Source organism: Hippocampus bargibanti, linkage group LG05 (assembly GCF_051943395.1).
Source record: "Hippocampus bargibanti isolate YZ-2025 linkage group LG05, ASM5194339v1, whole genome shotgun sequence".
In the NCBI taxonomy this organism is placed as follows: Eukaryota; Metazoa; Chordata; class Actinopteri; order Syngnathiformes; family Syngnathidae; genus Hippocampus; species Hippocampus bargibanti.
This window is the reverse complement of record NC_142738.1, coordinates 5,456,750-5,477,213: the sequence shown is the minus strand read 5'-3', so window position 1 is coordinate 5,477,213 and position 20,464 is coordinate 5,456,750. Positions and strand designations below refer to the sequence as shown.

Below are 20,464 nucleotides of genomic sequence, written 5' to 3'. Positions count from 1 at the left end.
AGCATATAGCTATATTTTACGGGTTAAGACTCGCGCTGAATATTCAGGAAGTCTTGTTTTCGAGTTGATGACGATGCCTGATGTGACGTCACGGAAGAAACACCCCTTACCGAGAAAGCGACACACAATGCATTTTGGGTACTTTGTTTGGTCTGAAAATTTCGTGGTGATGGCGAAATTAGAAGGAAAACATAAATAACGCAATGGTGAATCGTTGTATGCTGCACCAAGACTACTATTTGATACTAGTTGACGCAAATTCCCAGCAGACAAATCAGCCCATTTTCAACGGAGTTTGGGCACCATCTTGTGCAGTCCAGATGCCTCATAATGATACGGGGGACTTCTTTAATTGATTGCAAACATTTATGCTTTCCTCTTCAGAACTATTTGAATCATATTCATAACTGGATGAGTAACAAGAAAGCATCTTCTCCGAATCTGAAGCCATTGTTTTGATTCTAGAGCAAGGCAAGACGTCCTGGCGTGACATCACAAACAAGGGGGCGGGGCCTTCTGAAACTCGCCATTTCCGAGGTCATTTTGAAGTAGTTTTGGGACACTTTGAGTGATTTTTATTGGTGTTTTGCATTTGACTAAAAATATCAGCCTGCGTGTTTTGGGTATTTTAGATGCTATAAAACATTTTTTTCTGATGTCAGTGAGGAAACAAAAAAATGGTGTTGATTGTCCTTTAAGGGCTTTAGTTTCAAAAGCTTTGATTGATAGCTGGACTCAATTGAGGAATCTTAATTCTTTGGTTGAATTTTCAGATATTGACCAGAACTCCATAAAGTTAAGTGTCTTTTAAACTCGGTTGCTAACCAAAACATCAGAACGAGCCAAGAATGCAAAGTGTGAAGGCTTACCACCTGTCTTAAATGAGTTCCCTCGGCCTTGAATTATGTCTCTGTAAAACTAGTTAGCATTCCTGATGACTCGAAAACAACTCCATCATGTTGTGTGCATCCATGTCTGATTGGAATTGGATTGGATTTATCTTTATTAGTCTCGCAGTGGAGAAATGTACATTTCACAGCAGCAAAGTTATGAAAGGAATGAAAGAAGTAGAAAAACAAAATACATGAGCTGCTGGAAAGGCAGCCACTTTCTTGGCGCCATCTTGAAATTGTGATCTTGATATTTTATTTCTGCTCACGCGCAGAAAAAAATATCCTGTGACTGTAAAGCACAGGTGTCAAAGTCAAGGCCCGCGGGCCAAATCCGGCCCACCGCATCATTTTTTTCGGCCCGCGAAAGCAAATCAAACTTGTTAAATTCCATGATGATTGCTAAAATCTGAGCCAAAATTTCATATTTTTGGATGTCAACCACAATAAAAGTCATTATTCTTGACTTCAGATTTGAAAACGAGTTATTCATTAATTTGCTGCGTGCTCTATATGTAATATTTGAAGGGTTTTAAACATTCTAATGGGTTCCCTAAATTCATAACGGCCCTCGAGAGGAAACCATAACTACAATGTGGCCCGTGGCAAAAAATGACTTTGACACCCCTGATGTAGAGCTAGCCGATGAGTTTCAGTCAAGTCGACATCCTGGTCACGTCACAGCGTTGTGTGTATCCATAGTTCTGTTCTAAATGAGTGACACAAGTGCTTCATTTTAGCTCAGGGCTGTCTCTAATTTTATGTCGTGTCGAGACAGCAATGCTGAGCGTTTTAGGAGATTTTGAGTCGAGTTTGTGTTTGCTGTCTGCCACGGATCTCACGAGATGTGGAGACAAACATAGGACATATGTGATCCACTGTTTTGTGTTTATAATATGGAGCAATCATGACATTGATGTAACATTTACGAAGGGTGAGTATGTTTTCTTTTTTTGTGGGTTTATCCAATTCCGCAAAGCCATGCCTGTCAAAAGGTCACTAAAGATGGCGCCGAAGTAGGCAGGAACGGAAATGGATTGTTTTTCGGCATTTTTGGCCATGACATCCGTCAAGGAGACCGTGCTGAGCAATTGCACCTTGTCGGCTGCACGAATATGCCAGCACCGTTTTTGATTGGGAGGAATGTCTGTGCCATTTGACTGCCATCGCTGGGCTGCTCTGGGCTCATTGTGCTTTTTTTGCGCCTGTAATGGGCAGCATTTGTTCAGCATAGCGCCGTTGCATATGTGGAACTGTCGCGGCTTGGAATTGAAGCGGATTTACATGCGACAGGAAATGTAAGACAATCTCTTTTCATCAATGGATGCTACAGCTTTGTGTTGGCTTTCAACATTTAGCTTGTAGTAGACATGCACATTTCACCAGGACGTCCATGATCTACACCGTGAAAAGGACACTTTGATCCTCTCCTCTTTTATCTAGAACTGCTTCATACAAAAAAGAGGGTACAGAAAGTGCTTAAGAATGAATGACTCTGTGTCTTTGTGTTGTCATATTATTTGTTATTTAGTTTTTTTTGTTCTTTTGACTTCAAGATGGCCTTTCCAGCAGCTTCTGTGTTTTGTTTTTCTACTTCTTCCTTTCCTTTCCTCTTCCTTCCATAACGTTACTGCTGTGAAAAGTACATTTCTCCGCTGCGAAAAATAAATGCTAATCCACTCCAATCCAAAAGCATACATCCAACACGGCAATAAAACAGCACGTATAGTAATTCACAGAACTACATCATTTGTCTTTTATAATGTATTTATGCAATATACGTCTATTTTCTTGGGAAAAGAAAAATCTTAATTCCTTTCAACAACAGCAAAATTAGTCACGCGGTCTTTGAGTTCAGATCATCAACCCTAAACAAATACAAAGTGTGTAAAACAATGCGCTACTTTATTTGTAAATGTTAACAACAGTTACTTGCTCTTTCCCTAAAAAAACAACAATTAAGCCCGTCATAAAAATGAGACCTGTCGATCCACTCCACATGTGACAGCAGGAGTATTTCAAACGATAATGAGCATGCGGTTAAACAATCGTTTTCAATAATGATTAGCATAGCCGGATGATATTTGCTCAATGACGTTTTAAGCGCGACGTGTAATTATTAAATGCCGACCGGATGACCTCCGTTTCTTCCGAATTGGCGCTCCTAGTCTTGATTGCGGATTCCAAGAAGAAGCGTTCACTCTTATTTTCTTCCCATGCGCGAAATTTTGAGACTGACGGTCGCCATTTAGCATGCTAGCGAATTGCATTTGAGGTCAGTAGGTGCAGTTGTCAGCTGATTTTCAAATGTCGCTTCGTTGCCTGTTTTCTTTCATTGAAAGGAAACACAAGGATGACAATTCTAATAGAACTCGTTTACCCAAGTTTAAGGAGGATGTTGGTTGTCCCGAGCTAACAAGCTAACGAGCTAATGAGCGCGCTGAGGTTACCTGTTTGGTCCCCTGACTGTCGGAATCTCCCTTCGCGAGCGTTATAAGCATTAGACGGCAATCAGTTGTGCTAATGAACATCATGGAACATCGTTTAGAGGCACGGCCGGACATTAGATCAGCCTTTGACTTTGTACGGTTGGACAACTGATCCGATTTGGAGAAGCGGTCAGGATAGGGAATTAGCTGGCGGTGGGGAAAAAAAAGAGCAAAATAGGAGCTGAATTTTGCTTTTGGGTAACTTAAGCGAAATTGAATGTCTGGATACCCAAATAAGCGACAGAGACAGAGCTCCGTGCAGGATGATTTATTATGCGTATTTGGGTCAGCAGAAAGCGTGTGCGCCGACACAGTAATAAAGATTGATAATATGGAATATAAAATGATTCAAATGACACTAAAAGTTATAAGATTTATAAATGAACTGTCAATATTTTGGTATATAATAGTATTCAATAGCAAACTTTGCTTAAAAACAACATATTGACATCGTATGCTATCCTGTCGTATAGGAGATGCTAGCATGTCGTCATTTGTTATGATCACGTGATCTTCGCGTCAGCCATTTTGAATGCTTTTCGATTTACGACCGTTTGATTTACGACGGTTTTGTCGGAACGGAACCTGGTCGTAACTTGTATGTTACCTGTATATAAATACAGGTAACGTCCGACTTACGACCGAGTACTTCCAGTTTCCTGTATTCCAAAAACCTCCATGGCAGGTTTATGGAACACTCTAAATCAGGGCTTTGGAATGTATGGCTCGCGAGCCATATATGGCTCTTTTGATGATTGCATCTGGCTTGCCGATAAAACTAAATACATATTTGTGTTAAGTTCATACTGTCTACTTGCTATCTAATTTACAACAAATTCTTTACTTATAGACAGTGGCTTTTTTTAGGTGTTCAATTACCTTACATGTTTCAGCGTATGTATAGTTCATACTTTAGGAAAACATCATGGCATTTTATATGCTTGATTTACTTACGTGGGCCGAATAAAATGATGTAGCGGGCCAGATTTAGCCCCCGGGCCTTGGCTTTGACACCTGTGCTTTCAAATGTTAAGGATAAAGATGGACGGAGATGATTTCATTTGATGAAATAAAATTGAGTAGATTCAATTCAGATTTTTTTTGAATGTGTGGTTGAATTTTGCAGCAGAAGAATATATCTTATAGGATCTTGTCACTTTCCTGTCTGAGGTTCTTCTCGCATGGCTCTCGTTTGGCTCTGCATTCCCTTTATAGTTGGAAGTAAATCATCTCCCCATTGAGGAGAACACACGAGCCCCTGGCCTCGTGGCCTCCTCCCAAAACCGCCCGAGTTCTCTCTTTTCCTACCGCCCCGAAAGTGGTACCCCCCCCCAACCCTCCCCCACCCAAACTCAGCTTCTCTACTGTTCTTGCGGCAAGAAGAAAGGAAGCTGTCGGTCTGACTCACTCTTTCCCCTTCGCGTCTCCACTCTCCCGAAGGAAACCGCAAGCGGCATCTTCCTGGAGATGTGCATTTTTGTCTGCTTCGGGCGGATCCTTCTCGACTGAGGTCACTGACGCACGGCCTCCGTGAGGACAGGATGGATCGATACTGTTTGGCATTCGAGCTGATTCGTGGTCTCCATTAAGGAATTTTGCCGAAAATTGCACCATGGATTTAACTCAGACCAAATAAGTTGAGCTATCGTGCGTGACTTCTGGATGAGCATTTTAAAGGGATTTGCCTCCGAAAAGACTTTCAAAAAAACTGAAGCATCAGACATGTTTCAGAGAGAGAATTAGCAGGTATCAAAATGAGACGGGAGGTCTTCTTTAATGGATTGCAAACATGTATGCTTTCCTCTTCGGAACTATTTGAATCATATTCATAACTGGATGAGTAACAAGAAAGCATCTTCTCCGATTCTGAAGCCATTGTTTTGATTCTAGAGCAAGACAAGACGTCATGCCGTGACGTCACGAACAAGGGGGCGGGACCTTCTGAAACTCGCCATTTCCGGGGTCATTTTGAAGTAGTTTTTGGACACTTGAAGTCATTTTTATTGGGGTTTTTCAATTGACTAAAAATATCCGCCTGCTTGTTTTGGGTATTTTAGATGCTATAAAACGTTTTTTTCTGATGTTAGTTAGTTAACAAAAAAATGGTGGTGGTTGTCCTTTAAGCGCTTTCTGAGCTGAGAAGGTCACAGTCAGTGTGAGTTGTTGCGGCGGGTCACCCTTTTGTCTATGTTATTTTGTGATGTCAATGCGGCTTTAAGAGCAAACGAGTCACCGGATAGCGAATATTTCATGTCATAGAAATTTAGTGAGGAAATTCCAGATTGGTTGTGTTTCTTTTGCGGTAATGACATCGACCCTGACGTTATTGCAAAAAGGAAAGCTGCTGATCTTCCTACTTGCTCTTCTTGCTTGATGGGATTTACGCCAGCTTTTAACAAAGCCTCTTCCTCCTTCTCCTCTTGATCCCATTTGGCTCTATTGTGGACTGTGACACTTTCTTTTAGCATCAACGCAAAGCGAGGTGTCAAACAATTAGCCAATGAATTCTAACCGTAAGTGACCTTCTCCGACTTGGCACACACTTGGAGATTCCATAAAACTAAAAGCTGGGTAAAATCCGCTGACGTATGAGAGACGTAACCTGAAAATGGAACGTCTTGCCATCGAAAAAAGTCCTCAATCGCGGCCTTGACTTTGCTAACGCTAACACTCTGTGTCGGTTTGTTCATTGCCTGCGCTACCAACCTTGTTGATGGGACTCCATTTTAGTTTGTTATTCAGTTAGTTATTTAGTCCATTCCTGGATTTGTTCGGGTTTTGGTTTTTCTTGTGGGAGGGTGGGGATGAAGCTCCGGTCAGACCTCTGGCAATGTTTTTCCCTCCCACAAAGGAACAGTATTTGCCTTTTGTACAGCTGCCCCCATTTCAAGATCAAATAACGCCAGATCCATATAACTTGGGAATTAACTATTTTTTTATGATGAAAGAAGAGAGCCTAATGTTTCTTACACTGAATGGAATGTTGATGTAGTCCCAAAACTCAATATTCTGTGGGTCTTGCAATTTGAGTGAAAATGACAAAAACCCTGGCACTGGAGTGGACACATGTGCACATAGTCTGGCATTGAATTATGTATTTATTGTTATTATTTTTTTGTTACAGCTTCAGCTGTTGTTAAAGCGCTATACAGTATGAACTAATATGTATGTATTGTATTGTACTTTGCACAGCCGCCCCCATTTCAAAATCAGATAACTCCAGACCCATTTAATTTAGGAATTAACTTTTTTTCTCACAAACGAAGAGAGTCTAAGGTTTCTAACGCTGTCTTGAGTGTTTATGTAGTCCTAAAACTAAATACAGTAAAGTCTCGTTATATCGATATCGGATATATCGATAGTCCCGGTTATATCGATACTATTTCTATGCACGCACGGAGAAAATTACATGCAAACAGTGTCGGATATATCGATAGTCCCGGTTATATCTATATTTTTTCGGACTCCCTTGAATATCGATATAACGAGACTTTACTGTATTCTGTGGGTCCTGCAATTTGAGTCAAAATGACAAAAAACCTGGCACCGGAGTGGAGACATTTTTGTCTATCGTTTGGCAGTGAATGAGTTAAAAATAAATACAAATCTGAAACCGGTGTCCAGGCATTGCCAGCATTTGCATGTCAGTCATGTTGAATCATGTACTTGAGTTGTAAATATTTGCCCCGATTTGAAGGATTAGATTTGTGTGAATAATTTGGCGCTCTGATTGGCCGGATTAGCGCTTGGAGCGGTTTGAAGTGAGGGCATGTGCGCTATGAACAATGAATATGAGAACCCCCCCCCGCCCCTCTCGCTCATGCACAATGGACACCCTTGTACAGGAAGAATAGAGCGGACGTGTACACTTTGCGCGGGGGAGTTTTATTTGCGTTCACTTGTGGGATTTAGATGCTTTAATTGTTTGTTACGTGTGATAAAATGTAGTAATCCCGAGCCGCCAGTGGGGGTGCCGTAAAAGCGGATTATTGTAAATTGCCAAACGCAGAAGAAGAGGAAGTCTAAAAAAATGCAGTTCTATTGTGGGGTTTTTGTGACTGTAAAGTGACCTTGAGAGTTTTGAAAGGCGCTTATAAATGAAATTTATTATTATTATTATTATTATTATTATTATTATTATTATTATTATTATTATTATTATTATTTATTTGCCTAATTTCATATTTTTCAGTTTAATCTCAGTTTAAAATCTGGGCCTTCTTGCCATTTTTTTCTGTCCTTTCGTCGCACAAGATACTGATTTTTGGTTGTCTTCAGAAATCAATGTTGGCGGAATGCACTCATCTTGTCTTGTTCTTCGTTTCCTTCAACTTCTTGATCGTCTTTGTCTTTTTCGGCTTGTATGTTTTGGCTGACGAACTAGTTTTCTGGGACAAACCAAACCACATGGTCGAACAGCGCCATGGTGGCTGGCGGACTAGTTTTTCGTCACCCCTCTTCTTTGAGTGCAGACATGGTTTGTTATCGATGATACTTTTGCTATTATGGGACCGAAACAGACCCCACCACAGGACAGTGTTAAACCGAAGAGGACACAAAAGAAAATTACGGTCGAGCAGAAGAAGGAGATCAGCGAAAAACACGAACGAGGTGTGCGTTTGTGTGACGTAACGTGCCAGTGCCAGTATGCTAAGTCGACCAATGCTACATGTGGCTAAGGATGTTTCTGTGTTGTCTAAGCAACGGTCTCAGGCAATAGAAGAGACTTCTGTTGATTTAGATTAATAAAAGCAGCTAGCAGGGCCAGTGTGAGTGAGGGTATTATCCCAGAGAAAGCACGGCAACTTCACTTGGATATCATCAAGAGGCAACTTGGAACTACGTCATCCATGACAACTACCATTACAAAGGTAAATAAAACAACTTTATTATATAGTGCAGTTTATTTCTTTCATTACAATACAATAGCACATTTATTATACTTAAATAAGGTCTATTTTGTGTAGTTTTAAAGATTATTTCGTTGAAAATTATGTTCTATGGGGAGCTGGGAACGGATTATTCTCATTTTAATGGTTTCTTATGGGAAATAAATGTTTGGAAGACAAACTTTTCACCTTACACACACTTTCTGGGAACCAATTAAGTTTGTAAAATGAGGTATCACTGTAAATTAAAAGAAATATAGTTGACATTTTTTCTGTGACCATGCTCCAAATTGTGTTTTTGAATCATAAACTTGCTGTGGCCTCGAAAAGACGTGTGTGTACCATCTGCAGGCATTACACATTTAACGCAAGTCAATAATTGAGGTACAAATTGAGACGAGTCTGCGAGTGCGCACGGTCAAAGCGCTTTCGTCGGAGAGGATCAGACGGAGGAACAAAGCTCTTTGTCGGAGGGGAGGGGATGAACAAGTGCAGTTGGGATTATCAAGGGAGCATCCAGTGAAATGACTTGTCACTCCTAATCTGGGATTAGCGCTCTTGGGCACCTCGCGGGCGCACTAAAAGCCACCTGTTTGACTCTTAATTCTATTGTCCCATCAAACTTTTACACACTGGTCGGACACAATCGTTGCTTTGGGTTATTTTTAGAAACTTTTGTCACTTATTCGTCACCGTAGAGTATTGAATAAAAAAAATTGGGTTTTTTTGTTTGTGCAATCCGTGTGCTTTCGTCAAGCTATCCCTTGGTGCCACCTTGTCCTTTTAGTTCAATGTTCGTTCCAATTTAAATATGGACCCGCCAAAATAAAATGTTGATTTTCGGACTCAAAAAACAGCAAGCGACATTGTGTCATACGTATATAATGAAATTATATGATGATTATTATAATTATTAATTTGCACATTTGATGAACATGAGATGAGGAGACATTTTTTTTTCTTTCAACTTAATCGTTTTAATTCATTTTTAACGTGTTGTACTTTGTACAGTTATTTATATGTTTTTGTTTTTTTTTGTTGTTTTTTTTGTTTGTTTTGTTGTTGTTTTTTTATATCTAAATGCATCTCTTGATTCTGCACTATGTACAGTCTTGTTTATAGAACGGTTTTTGCACATCTACATTTGCACAGTATACAGTTGACATTTTTATTTTGTTATGCTTAGAATATCTTGTTTTCTATCCTTTCACTCCCATCCCAACCCCATCCCTCTTCAATTGCTGCTGTGGACTGCAAATTTCCCCATTGCGGGACGAATAAAGGTATTCTGATTCTGATTCTGATATATATATATATATATATATATATATTTACCAAATAACTGTACAAAGTACTTCACGTTAAAAATGAATTAAAACGATTAAGTATATATATGTATATATATATATATATATATATATATATATATATATATATATATATATATATATATTTACCAAATAACTATATATATATAACGGTGAACATATATATATATATATATATATATATATATATATATATATATAGTTATATATATATAGTTATTTGGTAAATATATATATATATATATATATATATATATATATATATATATATATATATATATATATATATATACCAAATAACTGTACAAAGTACAACACGTTAAAATGAATTAAAACGATTAAGTGGAAAGAATATATATATATATATATATATATATATATATATCAGCAAACATTGGAATCTATCTATCTATCTATCTATCTATCTATCTATCTATCTATCTATCTATCTATCTATCTATCTATCTATCTATCTATCTATCTATCTATCTATCTATCTATCTATCTATCTATCCATCCAAACCATCCACCTACCTACCTACCTACCTACCTATCCGTCCATCCATCCATCCATTTATGTAAAAGTGGTTAATACCCATAGGAAAACGAACCTTTTTGTGACACCTTTCTTTTATGTACATTCCTAAAATAACAACACTCATTCATTTTTACCTGAAAGTAAGCTTGTGTAACGCTACTATTTATGTGCGGCGGCCGTTGCATTATGTCCCCGAAAGAGGTCAAAGGTGAACGGCGAGATAATGAGGATTGGAGCCAGCGCGCAGATGGAAGTAGGCCTGTTGCCTTTCTCTCAAACGTCGAGACGGAAAGCTTTCGAGGAGGAACCGCAAGGTCACTCCATTAGGTATGGCTAATGCATCTTGATGAGGATCTGTATCGAGGTGACGATCTAGGATTTCGGTGTCGTCGGGTGAGTCGGTACGGCATCCCACTCTCAAATTTTTGAGCAGCTGCAGCCAGATGCGCCAGCGTAACTCCAATTTAAAATGGCCATCGGCACAATAACATTCAAAGACCACTGAACCCCAAAAGAACCCAAGTCAAGCTTACTTTTACAGGCATATATTCTTTATCCCCTGAAAAGAATGACACATTTACATGTGTGTAAATGAAGAAAATGTGGCCTAACAAATCCCTCTTTCAATTCTTTACACTCCCTTCAGTCGCCGTGACTGTATTTTAATCATCAAATACAAAACGATTCCGATGTATTTACCAATTTTGCTACTCCAGTCCTGTGCGGTGCACACAAAGGGGGCACGCCTGCCGGTTCGACGAAACACGGCGGCCATAGAGTCCCCACTGTTGACATCCTTCTTCAATGGCTGCTTCCATGCTACCTTGAATGGCTCACTGTGTTACGCTTCAAGTCGATAAATGTATGTGGGGTGTTGTGTTTGCGTGAGCTGAGGTGTGTTGCCCTGCCAGGAAAAACAAGCGGCACACAAGGCAGGGTGTCGGGCAATACGTCCACTTCTGGACCGCGGTGAACAGTTGGCATCGTCGCGTGTGTTTACACCCACTATACAAACATCATATTTATCTTTAAAAAAAAAAGTAAAAACACATTCCTTCGTTTGATTGATATTTTCCATTTCAGTCGTAATGAAAGCAACAAACTCCGGTTCATGAGAGGATGAGAGAGGGCCTTTATTGCACCGATGTACAGCTTTTTTTTCGCTCTATGGGTTTGAAATAAAAAGGACATTTAGTTCTTGTAAACGATATTTAGCGAGGAACCAATTTAGTGAGGAAGCAACTGTTAGCTTAGCTGAATAGCATCAAAGTGATACTATTCGGCGTCCTTGGTTTTTGGTTCACTTCACTGTAATCCTGTGGCGAGCTGTGAATTTCACTCGTAGGCCTTCAGTAGTGCTACTTTCGAATCAATCAGCTGCGAATGTGGTGTGATATTACGACAAATCCACTAGAGCAGAGGTCCCCAACCCCCGGGTACCGGTCCGTGGGTCATTTGGTCCCGGGCCGCGCAGAAAAAAAATCAATAATTTACATAAAATGAAAAATTACCAGATTACATCCGTCTATGATTTACTCTTGACACATGTCAAAACGCTTGTCTCGGTCACGTGATACATCACGCTAAAATTAGACCACCGTTAGCTAGTACAATGAGTAAAAAACAAACTTTTTATTTTGTTGTATTTATCCACCGGTCCGTGAAAGTATTATCTGACATTAAACTGGTCCGTGGCGCAAAAAAGGTTGGGGACCACTGTGCTAGAGGGTGCCATTGGCCAGCAAATAACTTGTGACTTGAAGAAATGTAAAAAAATACAGTAAAGTCTCGTTATATCGATATTCAAGGGAGTCCGAAAAAATATCGATATAACCGGGACTATCGATATATCCGACCCTGTTTGCATGTAATTTTCTCCGTGCGTGCATAGAAATAGTCTCGATATAACCGGGACTATCGATATATCCGATATCGATATAACGAGACTTTACTGTACTGTCATTAAACTGTTTGAATTTTTATTATGAACTTGTGGATTCATGATAACCTCATAAAATTGCAATATTATTTGCTATTTTCTGCTAGCCTCTGAGCTATCCAACCTTAATGATGTCCATTTACTCTTGAAAAGTCCGTCTTGAATATTGGCTTTAACAGTATATCGGCAACCAAATCAATTTCTTCTCCTCTTCCAGCCATTCCCATTTGGTTGACCAAACCGTGATTCAACAAATCAACAAAACAGTATATTGGCTTATGCAGTTTGCTACAGATACAGTGTGCTAGCTCTGGCCAGTATGCTCTTGTCACAAGCAGCTAGTGATTCTATGATTGGTTAATGACTTGCCAATCATAGGACTAGCCAATCATAGTTTGCGAAAGCTCTGTTTCCAGCACCATCCAGCAGGCCTTGGGTTGCCAACTTGAAATTTGATGTGATGAAAAATTTGAAAGCGGTGAGACAAAAATGTCGAGGTTCTTTTGACTTTCTGTAACATGCGTCATCGATTTGTATGTACAGTGATACCTCGTTTTACGAACCCCTCGGCTTACAAACTTTTCGGTTTACGAACGTTAAATTTATGAAAATTTTACCTTGGCATACAAACTATTTTTCGGGATACACATGGAGCACCACAAATAACCCGCACAAGCCATCTGTACACTTGATGCAAAAAGCTAGCAACCCAGCTAAATAGAATACAACTGCTGCGGAACAAGGAAAAATTATCGCAGAGAAAGCACCTACAAGGGATCATTCCTCAAGATGGTGAAATAAGAACGTTCCTCATCAAGTGTTTAATGTTGATGTAACCGGCCACTCCATTCCGTCAAGTCATCATCAACCATCACAAAGGTCATTAAAACGACTTTATTAGACAGTGCAGTTTATTTCTTTAATTATAATACCATTGCACATTTATTGTACATAATATAAGGTATATTTTGTGTAGTTTTAAGGCTTAGAAAATTAGCAAGTAGAAAATGACGTTTTATGGGGAACTGGGAATGGATTATTCTCATTTTAATGGTTTCCTATGGGAAATTAATTTTTGGGATTCACACGTTTCGCCTTTCACACTCTGTCTGGGAACCAATTAAGTTCGTAAGCCAAGGTATCGCTGTATATATATATGTATAAAGTTGAGATGATTTATTTATTAATTTATTAATTTATTTTACATCCCAGCAGTACTCGAACACAAACCCACTCTGTAACGTCAAAGAGGTGTCACGGTTGAATGTCCCTATTTTGCGTGACAGTGGCGGTTGTGGTTGTTGGTGGTGGTTGAGAGGCGATCCCGAGGTGGGGGATGGGGGGAGGGGGGCATATGTGCGTCGGCATTCCTGAGACCTGACCTCTGACGGTGCCCCCTCTAACAAGGCTCCTCACAGGCTTGAAACACACATGGCCCATTTTGCCCCCCCCCCACCCCACCCCAATATGTGTCTTTTTTGTGTTGTCCACACACTCGACTGCTTTTTAGCGACGTCTCACCATTCGTTTGCACCTAGGCGTTGACCCAATACAGCATGGACATTCCTGCAAATATAAAATTGATTTAATCAGAATCAGAATCATCTTTATTGCCAAGTATGTAGAACACACAAGGAATTTGCCTCCAGTAGAACACGCTGCATTAGTGTCATCGAAAAATGGAGGTACTATGCAGTTCTATTTGGGTTACTGTTTAGAGAGTTCATGGCTTGGAGGGAAGAAGCTGTTTAAATGTCTGCTGGATTTGGTGCGCATCGATCGGTAGCGCCTGCCTGAGGGGAGTCACTGGAAAAGGTGGTGGGTAGGGTGCGGAGGGTCCAGTAGGATTTTCCCCGTTCATTGAAGTCGGATTTTGTCCATTTTTGTGACGGCCCCGATCCCTAACGGTGATGGAAGAACACAGGATGGATTCGTTGACAATGGACTTTTTTTAAAAAGTCCATTAAAAAATAAACACAAAAAAGGAAGTTGAATTTTAAGCAGCATGATTAAATTTTTGAACTGTTGTGAGTTTTGAAAGGCGCTTATAAATGAAATGCATATACGTATATGTATGTATGTATGTATGTATGTATGTATGTATGTATGTATGTATGTATGTATGTATGTATGTGTATATATATATATATATATATATATATATATATATATATATATATATATATATATATATATATATATATATATATATATATATATATATATAATGGATTTGTTGTATACCAGAAATATACAGATTTACATACATTATATATATATATATATATATATATATATATATATATATATATATATATATATATATATATATATATATATATATATATATATATATGGATTCGTTGTATGTATGGATGTATATATATATAATGTATGTATATCTGTATTTTTTTATTTCTGGTAGTTTTAATTTGTTTTTACAACAAGGATGTTTGCTTTTTTTCCCCTTATAATTGACTTATTAGTTTTAGATTTGTCATGTACGGATGCCATTGAGTGCAAGGTAAAATAAAAAGGCACAATCTGTCATCAACTAAAGTAAATATTGTGTAAATAGTCTACATCGGAGCTTGATGTAACATCAAATATGGAGTAAATATTCATCATTTGCAGTAAAAATATCTATCCATTAAAGATGGTGTAAATATGCCACATTTGTGTTGTGTAGGAATGACATCTGCAAGGTGTTTAAACATGACATTTGCTCTAAATATCCTACAATAGAGGTGTGTCAATAGCCACTAGCAGAGTTGAGTGATGTGGAGTAATAATGCAATAATAATGTATTGGGTACATTATTTTCCTTGAGGCGATTCAAGTGAAACCGAGTTGTTTTATGAGGAGGGAGTGCTCAATTTATTTTACGCTTGTATGGCGGTTCAGAATGTTCAAACACGACTCAATATGATTGGCTGTTTGGGTCACAAAGGTGTTTGTTTCATTTCAATTTGCATGATTTGCTATGAGGGAATTTGGATGTTCCGTTGGATGGGAAGCTAACAAGTTGCCTTCTTTTCTTTTGTTCTTGCTTCTTGTCGAGACTTGGGGGGGAAAAACATTTGGATGAAAACTAAAAAAAAGTCCTGTTCACGTTTGTTTGCCTCACGGATCGTCCTTCTCGGCTCCACAAGTGGTAGAAGGGCTCAATGCCGCATTGTGTACGCTTCGTTTTTTTTTTTTTTTAGAGGTGGGGGTTGCGCAATGGGGGGTGGGGTCTTCTCATCTGTCATCGGTCTCCCCTTCGTCCTGCCGTCCACAATGGATGATTGTTTGACACCAGGTCCCTCCCCTCATCCATCCGGGAAGATTTGCTCCCAAATACCAAGGCTGTTTTTTTTTTTTCCTGTATTTGGAAGTCAATATTCGTTTTTAACTCATTCACTGCCAGACGATGTGCAAAAATGTGTCCACTCCAGTGCCAGGGTTTGTAAAATTATCTTCATGAACATGGTGAGTCGATTAATTTTATCATTCCTGGTAACATGACTCCTTCTTGTGACTACCTCCATCAAGTCATTAACTCATTCACTGCTAGACGTGAAAAAATGTGTCCACTGCAGTGCCAGGGTTTTTGTTATTGTCACTCAAATTCCAGGACCCGTAGAATATTGAGATTTAGGACTACATAAACATCCAATGCAGCGTAAGAAATCTTCGACTCTCTTCTTTCATTCGAAAAACAGTTAATTTCTAAATGATATGGGTCTGGAGTTATATAAGCTTGAAATGAGGGCGGCTGTCCAAAATACAATGCAATACATACATATTGGTTTATTTAGTGCTTTAGCTGCAACAAAGCGCTAACATGGAAAAATAGGAAATGCTGCCCCCTTGTGGAAAAAAAAACATTGCCAGAGGCCATGACCAGCGCTTTATCGGCACCCAAGCATGAAAAAACAAAATTGCGTTCTACGTCATATTATCAATACCCAAATAAATTTGTGAATGGCTATGAATGAATTCAAAATTGGTGCTGACAGATTTAAGACAAAAAATCATTTTCAAGCCAAAACATACACAGTAGCGTAAGCACAATTCAGTAGGTTAAAACTGAGGCTCTCAATCCAAATGATGTCCCTGATCCAATGGTGAAAAGGACGCTTTGATCCTCTCCTCTTTCATGTAGAACTGCTTTATGTAACAAAGAAGGTACATAACGTGCTTGAGAATGAACGACTGTCTGTGTCTTTGTTTTGTCATAGTATTTATTTTGTGTTTTTTTTTTTGGTCTTTTGACTTCAAGATGGCGCCGCGAGAGTAGCTGCCTTTCCAGCAGCTCCTGTCTTTTGTTTTTAGACTTATTTCTTTCCTTTCATAACTTTGCTCCTGTGAAATATAAATTTCTCCACTGCAAGACGATTAAAGGTAAATCCAAATCCAAATAAAAGGCCGCCCGTCGAGTAAACAATGCTGTCAATCTCTTCCCAGGATGATGTCTTCCATGCGAGCATCGCCTCCCTTTCACACGCCGGACGAGCATGAGGAAGTACTCGGCCACAGCAACCCCAACGCGGCCTGGTTAAATGACCACGGCCCGAAAGAGACGCCGTCGCCTTCCTCGCCCGAGCGGCCCTGTTCCGGCAATCCGCAGCCAATCCGAGAGAAGCGAGCTGATGGCGACTCGTGGGACAACGTTGCATCGGAAGCGATGGTGAGAGAGGCAACCCAACTCATGAAACACGCATGAGATGGACGCGCACGCGCACACGTACCAACTGTAGTCGTGTGCTTGCAGGCACTGCTAAAGGCGGCAAAGTGAGGGAGGGTCTTCCTCTGCAGGCGTTGACCCTTTGCTTTTTGGTTCTGTGTGTGTGTGTGTGTGTGTGTGTGTGTGTGTGTGTGTGTGTGTGTGTGTGTGTGTGTGTGTGTGTGTGTGTGTGTGTGTCTGTGAGAGAGTGTGCAAAAAAGTTATTTTTCATCAGGTAAATCGATTTGTGTAAAAATGGAGACCCCTTTGCCTTACATGTCTCATTTTGAAAGATTTGGGAAAGTAAAATTCTCTTTTTAAGCGAAAATATCAAGTGAAGCCCCTTTACAGAGAACCTCTGGCTGTTTCTCTGCTCTAAAATAAGAAGGATTCTTCTACAGGTTAAGTGAGGAAATAAAACGGCATTCATTTTTTTGTAGATTTTTAATGATGATTTAATGATTTAAATTAAAAAAAAAAATGTCACATTTATTTCTTTATATATTTATTTTTGTATTATTATTATTATTACAGTAAAGTCTTGTTATATTGATATTCTCGAGAGTCGGAAAAAATATCGATATAACCGGACTATCGATATATCCGATCCTGCGGCATGTAAATGTTCTCCTTGCGTTCATAGAAATAGTATCGTAATAAGCAGTACTATCGATATAACCGATATCGATATAACGAGACTTTACTGTGTTATTATTATTATTATTATTATTATTTGTATATTATTATTATTGTTTGTGTTAATATTTTTATTATTAATAAATTATTCTTACTATTATTATTTTATCATTTTACATTATTATTATTATTATTATTATTATTATTATTACTATTTGTATCATTATTATAATATTAATGTGTGTATTTATATTTTTATTATTAATATATTATTATTATTATTATTATTATTATTATTATTATTATTATTATTATTATTATTATTATTATATTAATGTTTGTATTACTATTTTTATAATTAATGTATCATTATTATTATTAGTAGTAGTATTAGTATTATTACATTGTTTTATGTTATTATTCATATTAATATTATTGTTATTCTAATAATGTTTGTATTATGATTTTTTTATATTATTACTTTAGTATTATTATTATTATTATTAATGTTTGTATTACTATTTTTATAATTAATCTATCATTATTATTAGTAGTAGTAGTATTAGTATTATTACATTGTTTTATGTTATTATTCATATTAATATTATTGTTATTCTAGTAATGTTTGTATTATGATTTTTTATATTATTACTTTATTATTATTATAATTATTATTATTATTATTATTATTATTATTAATGTTTGTATTACTATTTTTATAATTAATCTATCATTATTATTAGTAGTAGTAGTATTAGTATTATTACATTGTTTTATGTTATTATTCATATTAATATTATTGTTATTCTAGTAATGTTTGTATTATGATTTTTTATATTATTACTGATTATTATTATTATTATTATTATTAAAATTATTATTATTATATTAATGTTTGTATTACTATTTTTATAATTTATGTATCATTATTATTATTAGTAGTAGTATTAGTATTATTACATTGTTTTATGTTATTATTCATATTAATATTATTGTTATTCTAGTAATGTTTGTATTATGATTTTTTTATATTATTACTTTATTATTATTATTATGTATATTATTATTATTATTATTATATTAATGTTTGTATTACAATTTTTATAATTAATGTATCATTTTATCATTCTTATTATTATTAGTAGTATTAGTATTATTACATTGTTTTATGTTATATGTTTTATGTATTTTATTATTGTTTTCTTAAGAACACAAACTGGGGTTTTTTTCATCAAAGTTAATAACTAGCAAACTAAATTTTACGTCGACATTGTGATATTTTAAAAAATATGTGCTGTCTCTATCACTAAATCAACATTTTAAAACCCAAATAAAAGACAAAAAAACCTTGACAGAATTTCATGACAATTCCAAAGAGACATTAAAACACATGACAAGCTGAGCTTTTTTTCCTCCTCTCAGGACACGGAAAGCACAAATCAAGGCGCATCCGTCGTCTATTCATATCGAGCCAACTCCGCTTCGCCGCCCAAGTCGGACGAGTGTTCCCGGGATCGCGGCGAGCAGACGACGTTGGGGTCGGGTTTGACCTTGGGCACACCGGAACGCCGCAAGGGGAGCTTGGCGGACGTAGTGGACACGCTGAAGCAGAAGAAACTCGTGGAAATGACCAAGACGGAACAAGACGGTAAGACTTCCGAGCTGAATGACGGCGAGACGTTGATGCTTGTCTCTGATTGGTCTGACGTGGCCACGCCTCTCTCCAACACATTTCGCATTTTAGTAAGTTAAAAAAGGTCAATTAAGTCACGCAACCGACGCCTCCAGACAAGTTGTGTCCATAATTTGTAAAATCACTTCAAATGACTTCTACTGAGCGTATTTTACAAAGATTCCACTGCATATAGCTATATTTTACGTTTTAAGACCCGCGCTGAATATTGAGGAAGTCTTGTTTTCGTATTGATGACGATGCCTGACGTGACGTCACGGAAGGAACGCCCTTGACCGAGAAAGCGACGCACAATGCATTGTGGGTACTGTGTTTGGTCTGAAAACTTCGGGTTGATCCGTGTTGATGGCGAAATTAGAAGAAACACACATAAATAATGCGATGGTGAATTGTTGTGTGTTGCACCAAGACTACTATTTGATAGTAGTTGACACAAATTCCCAGCAGACAAATCAGCCCATTTCCAATGTAGCTTGGTAGCCATCTTGTGCATTTTCCGGGACGCTGCATTGGAGTCCAGATGCCTCAAAATGATCCGGAAGTACTTCTTTAATCGATTGCAAACATTTATGCTTTCCTCTTCAGAACTATTTGAATCATATTCATAACTGGATGAGTAACAAGAAAGCATCTTCTCTGAATCTGAAGTCATTGTTTTGATTCTAGAGCAAGGCAAAGATGTCCTGGCGTGACGTCACGAACAAGGGGGCGGGACCTTCTGAAACTCGCCATCTCCGAGGTCATTTTGAAGTAGTTTTGGGACACTTAAGTCGTTTTTATTGGTGTTTTTATAAAATGTTTTTCTGATGTCAGTTAGGAAACAAAAAAATGGTGTCGGTTGTCCTTTAAGAATATATCTTTCAATCTTAGACATTAAAAGCAAAAGTAGAGAAAATTACTGATCTCTCGGACCTAGCGTGCAAGGCACTTATAATGACTTGACAAACATAATAAACACGAAAATGCCAATTTCCCGCTGCATGTTTACGCGCCGCCATCTTGGACATACATACATAGAAAAAAACTAACTCATTCACTGCCATTCACAAATTTATTTGTGAATGGCAGTGGTAACATTTTATACCATACGCAGTGAGGACATTTTTGACAAGTGAAGACCTTTTAGACAGTCCTCACAAGTTTTTCATTCTAAGGGTTTCTAGAGGGTCTATATATGTATCTGTTAACGTTTCAGAGCGGTCCTCACAAATTCACCCCAAATGATTTTTTGGTGTGTATTTTCATTTCATTTGGATATACACACTTTTTACTCACTGTGTCAAAGTCAAAGTCAGCTTTATTGTCAAATATGCTAATATGCATGACATACAGCACAGATGAAATTACTGTCCTC

General features: G+C 37.8%; 1 protein-coding gene across 3 annotated transcripts in view; it reads left to right on the top strand.

Annotated features, from left to right (window-relative positions):
- The window catches only part of LOC148897610 (transcription factor SOX-6-like), a 116,528-nt gene that overhangs the window by 25,817 nt on the left and 70,247 nt on the right, over positions 1–20,464 (top strand). For all 3 annotated transcript variants that reach the window (XM_088996511.1, XM_088996513.1, XM_088996510.1), the window contains 2 exons: positions 16,523–16,745; positions 18,840–19,065. In XM_088996511.1, coding sequence (XP_088852637.1) covers positions 16,524–16,745; positions 18,840–19,065 — 448 coding nt within the window. In that variant the 5' untranslated portion in view covers position 16,523. The remainder of the gene's footprint in view (positions 1–16,522; positions 16,746–18,839; positions 19,066–20,464) is intronic.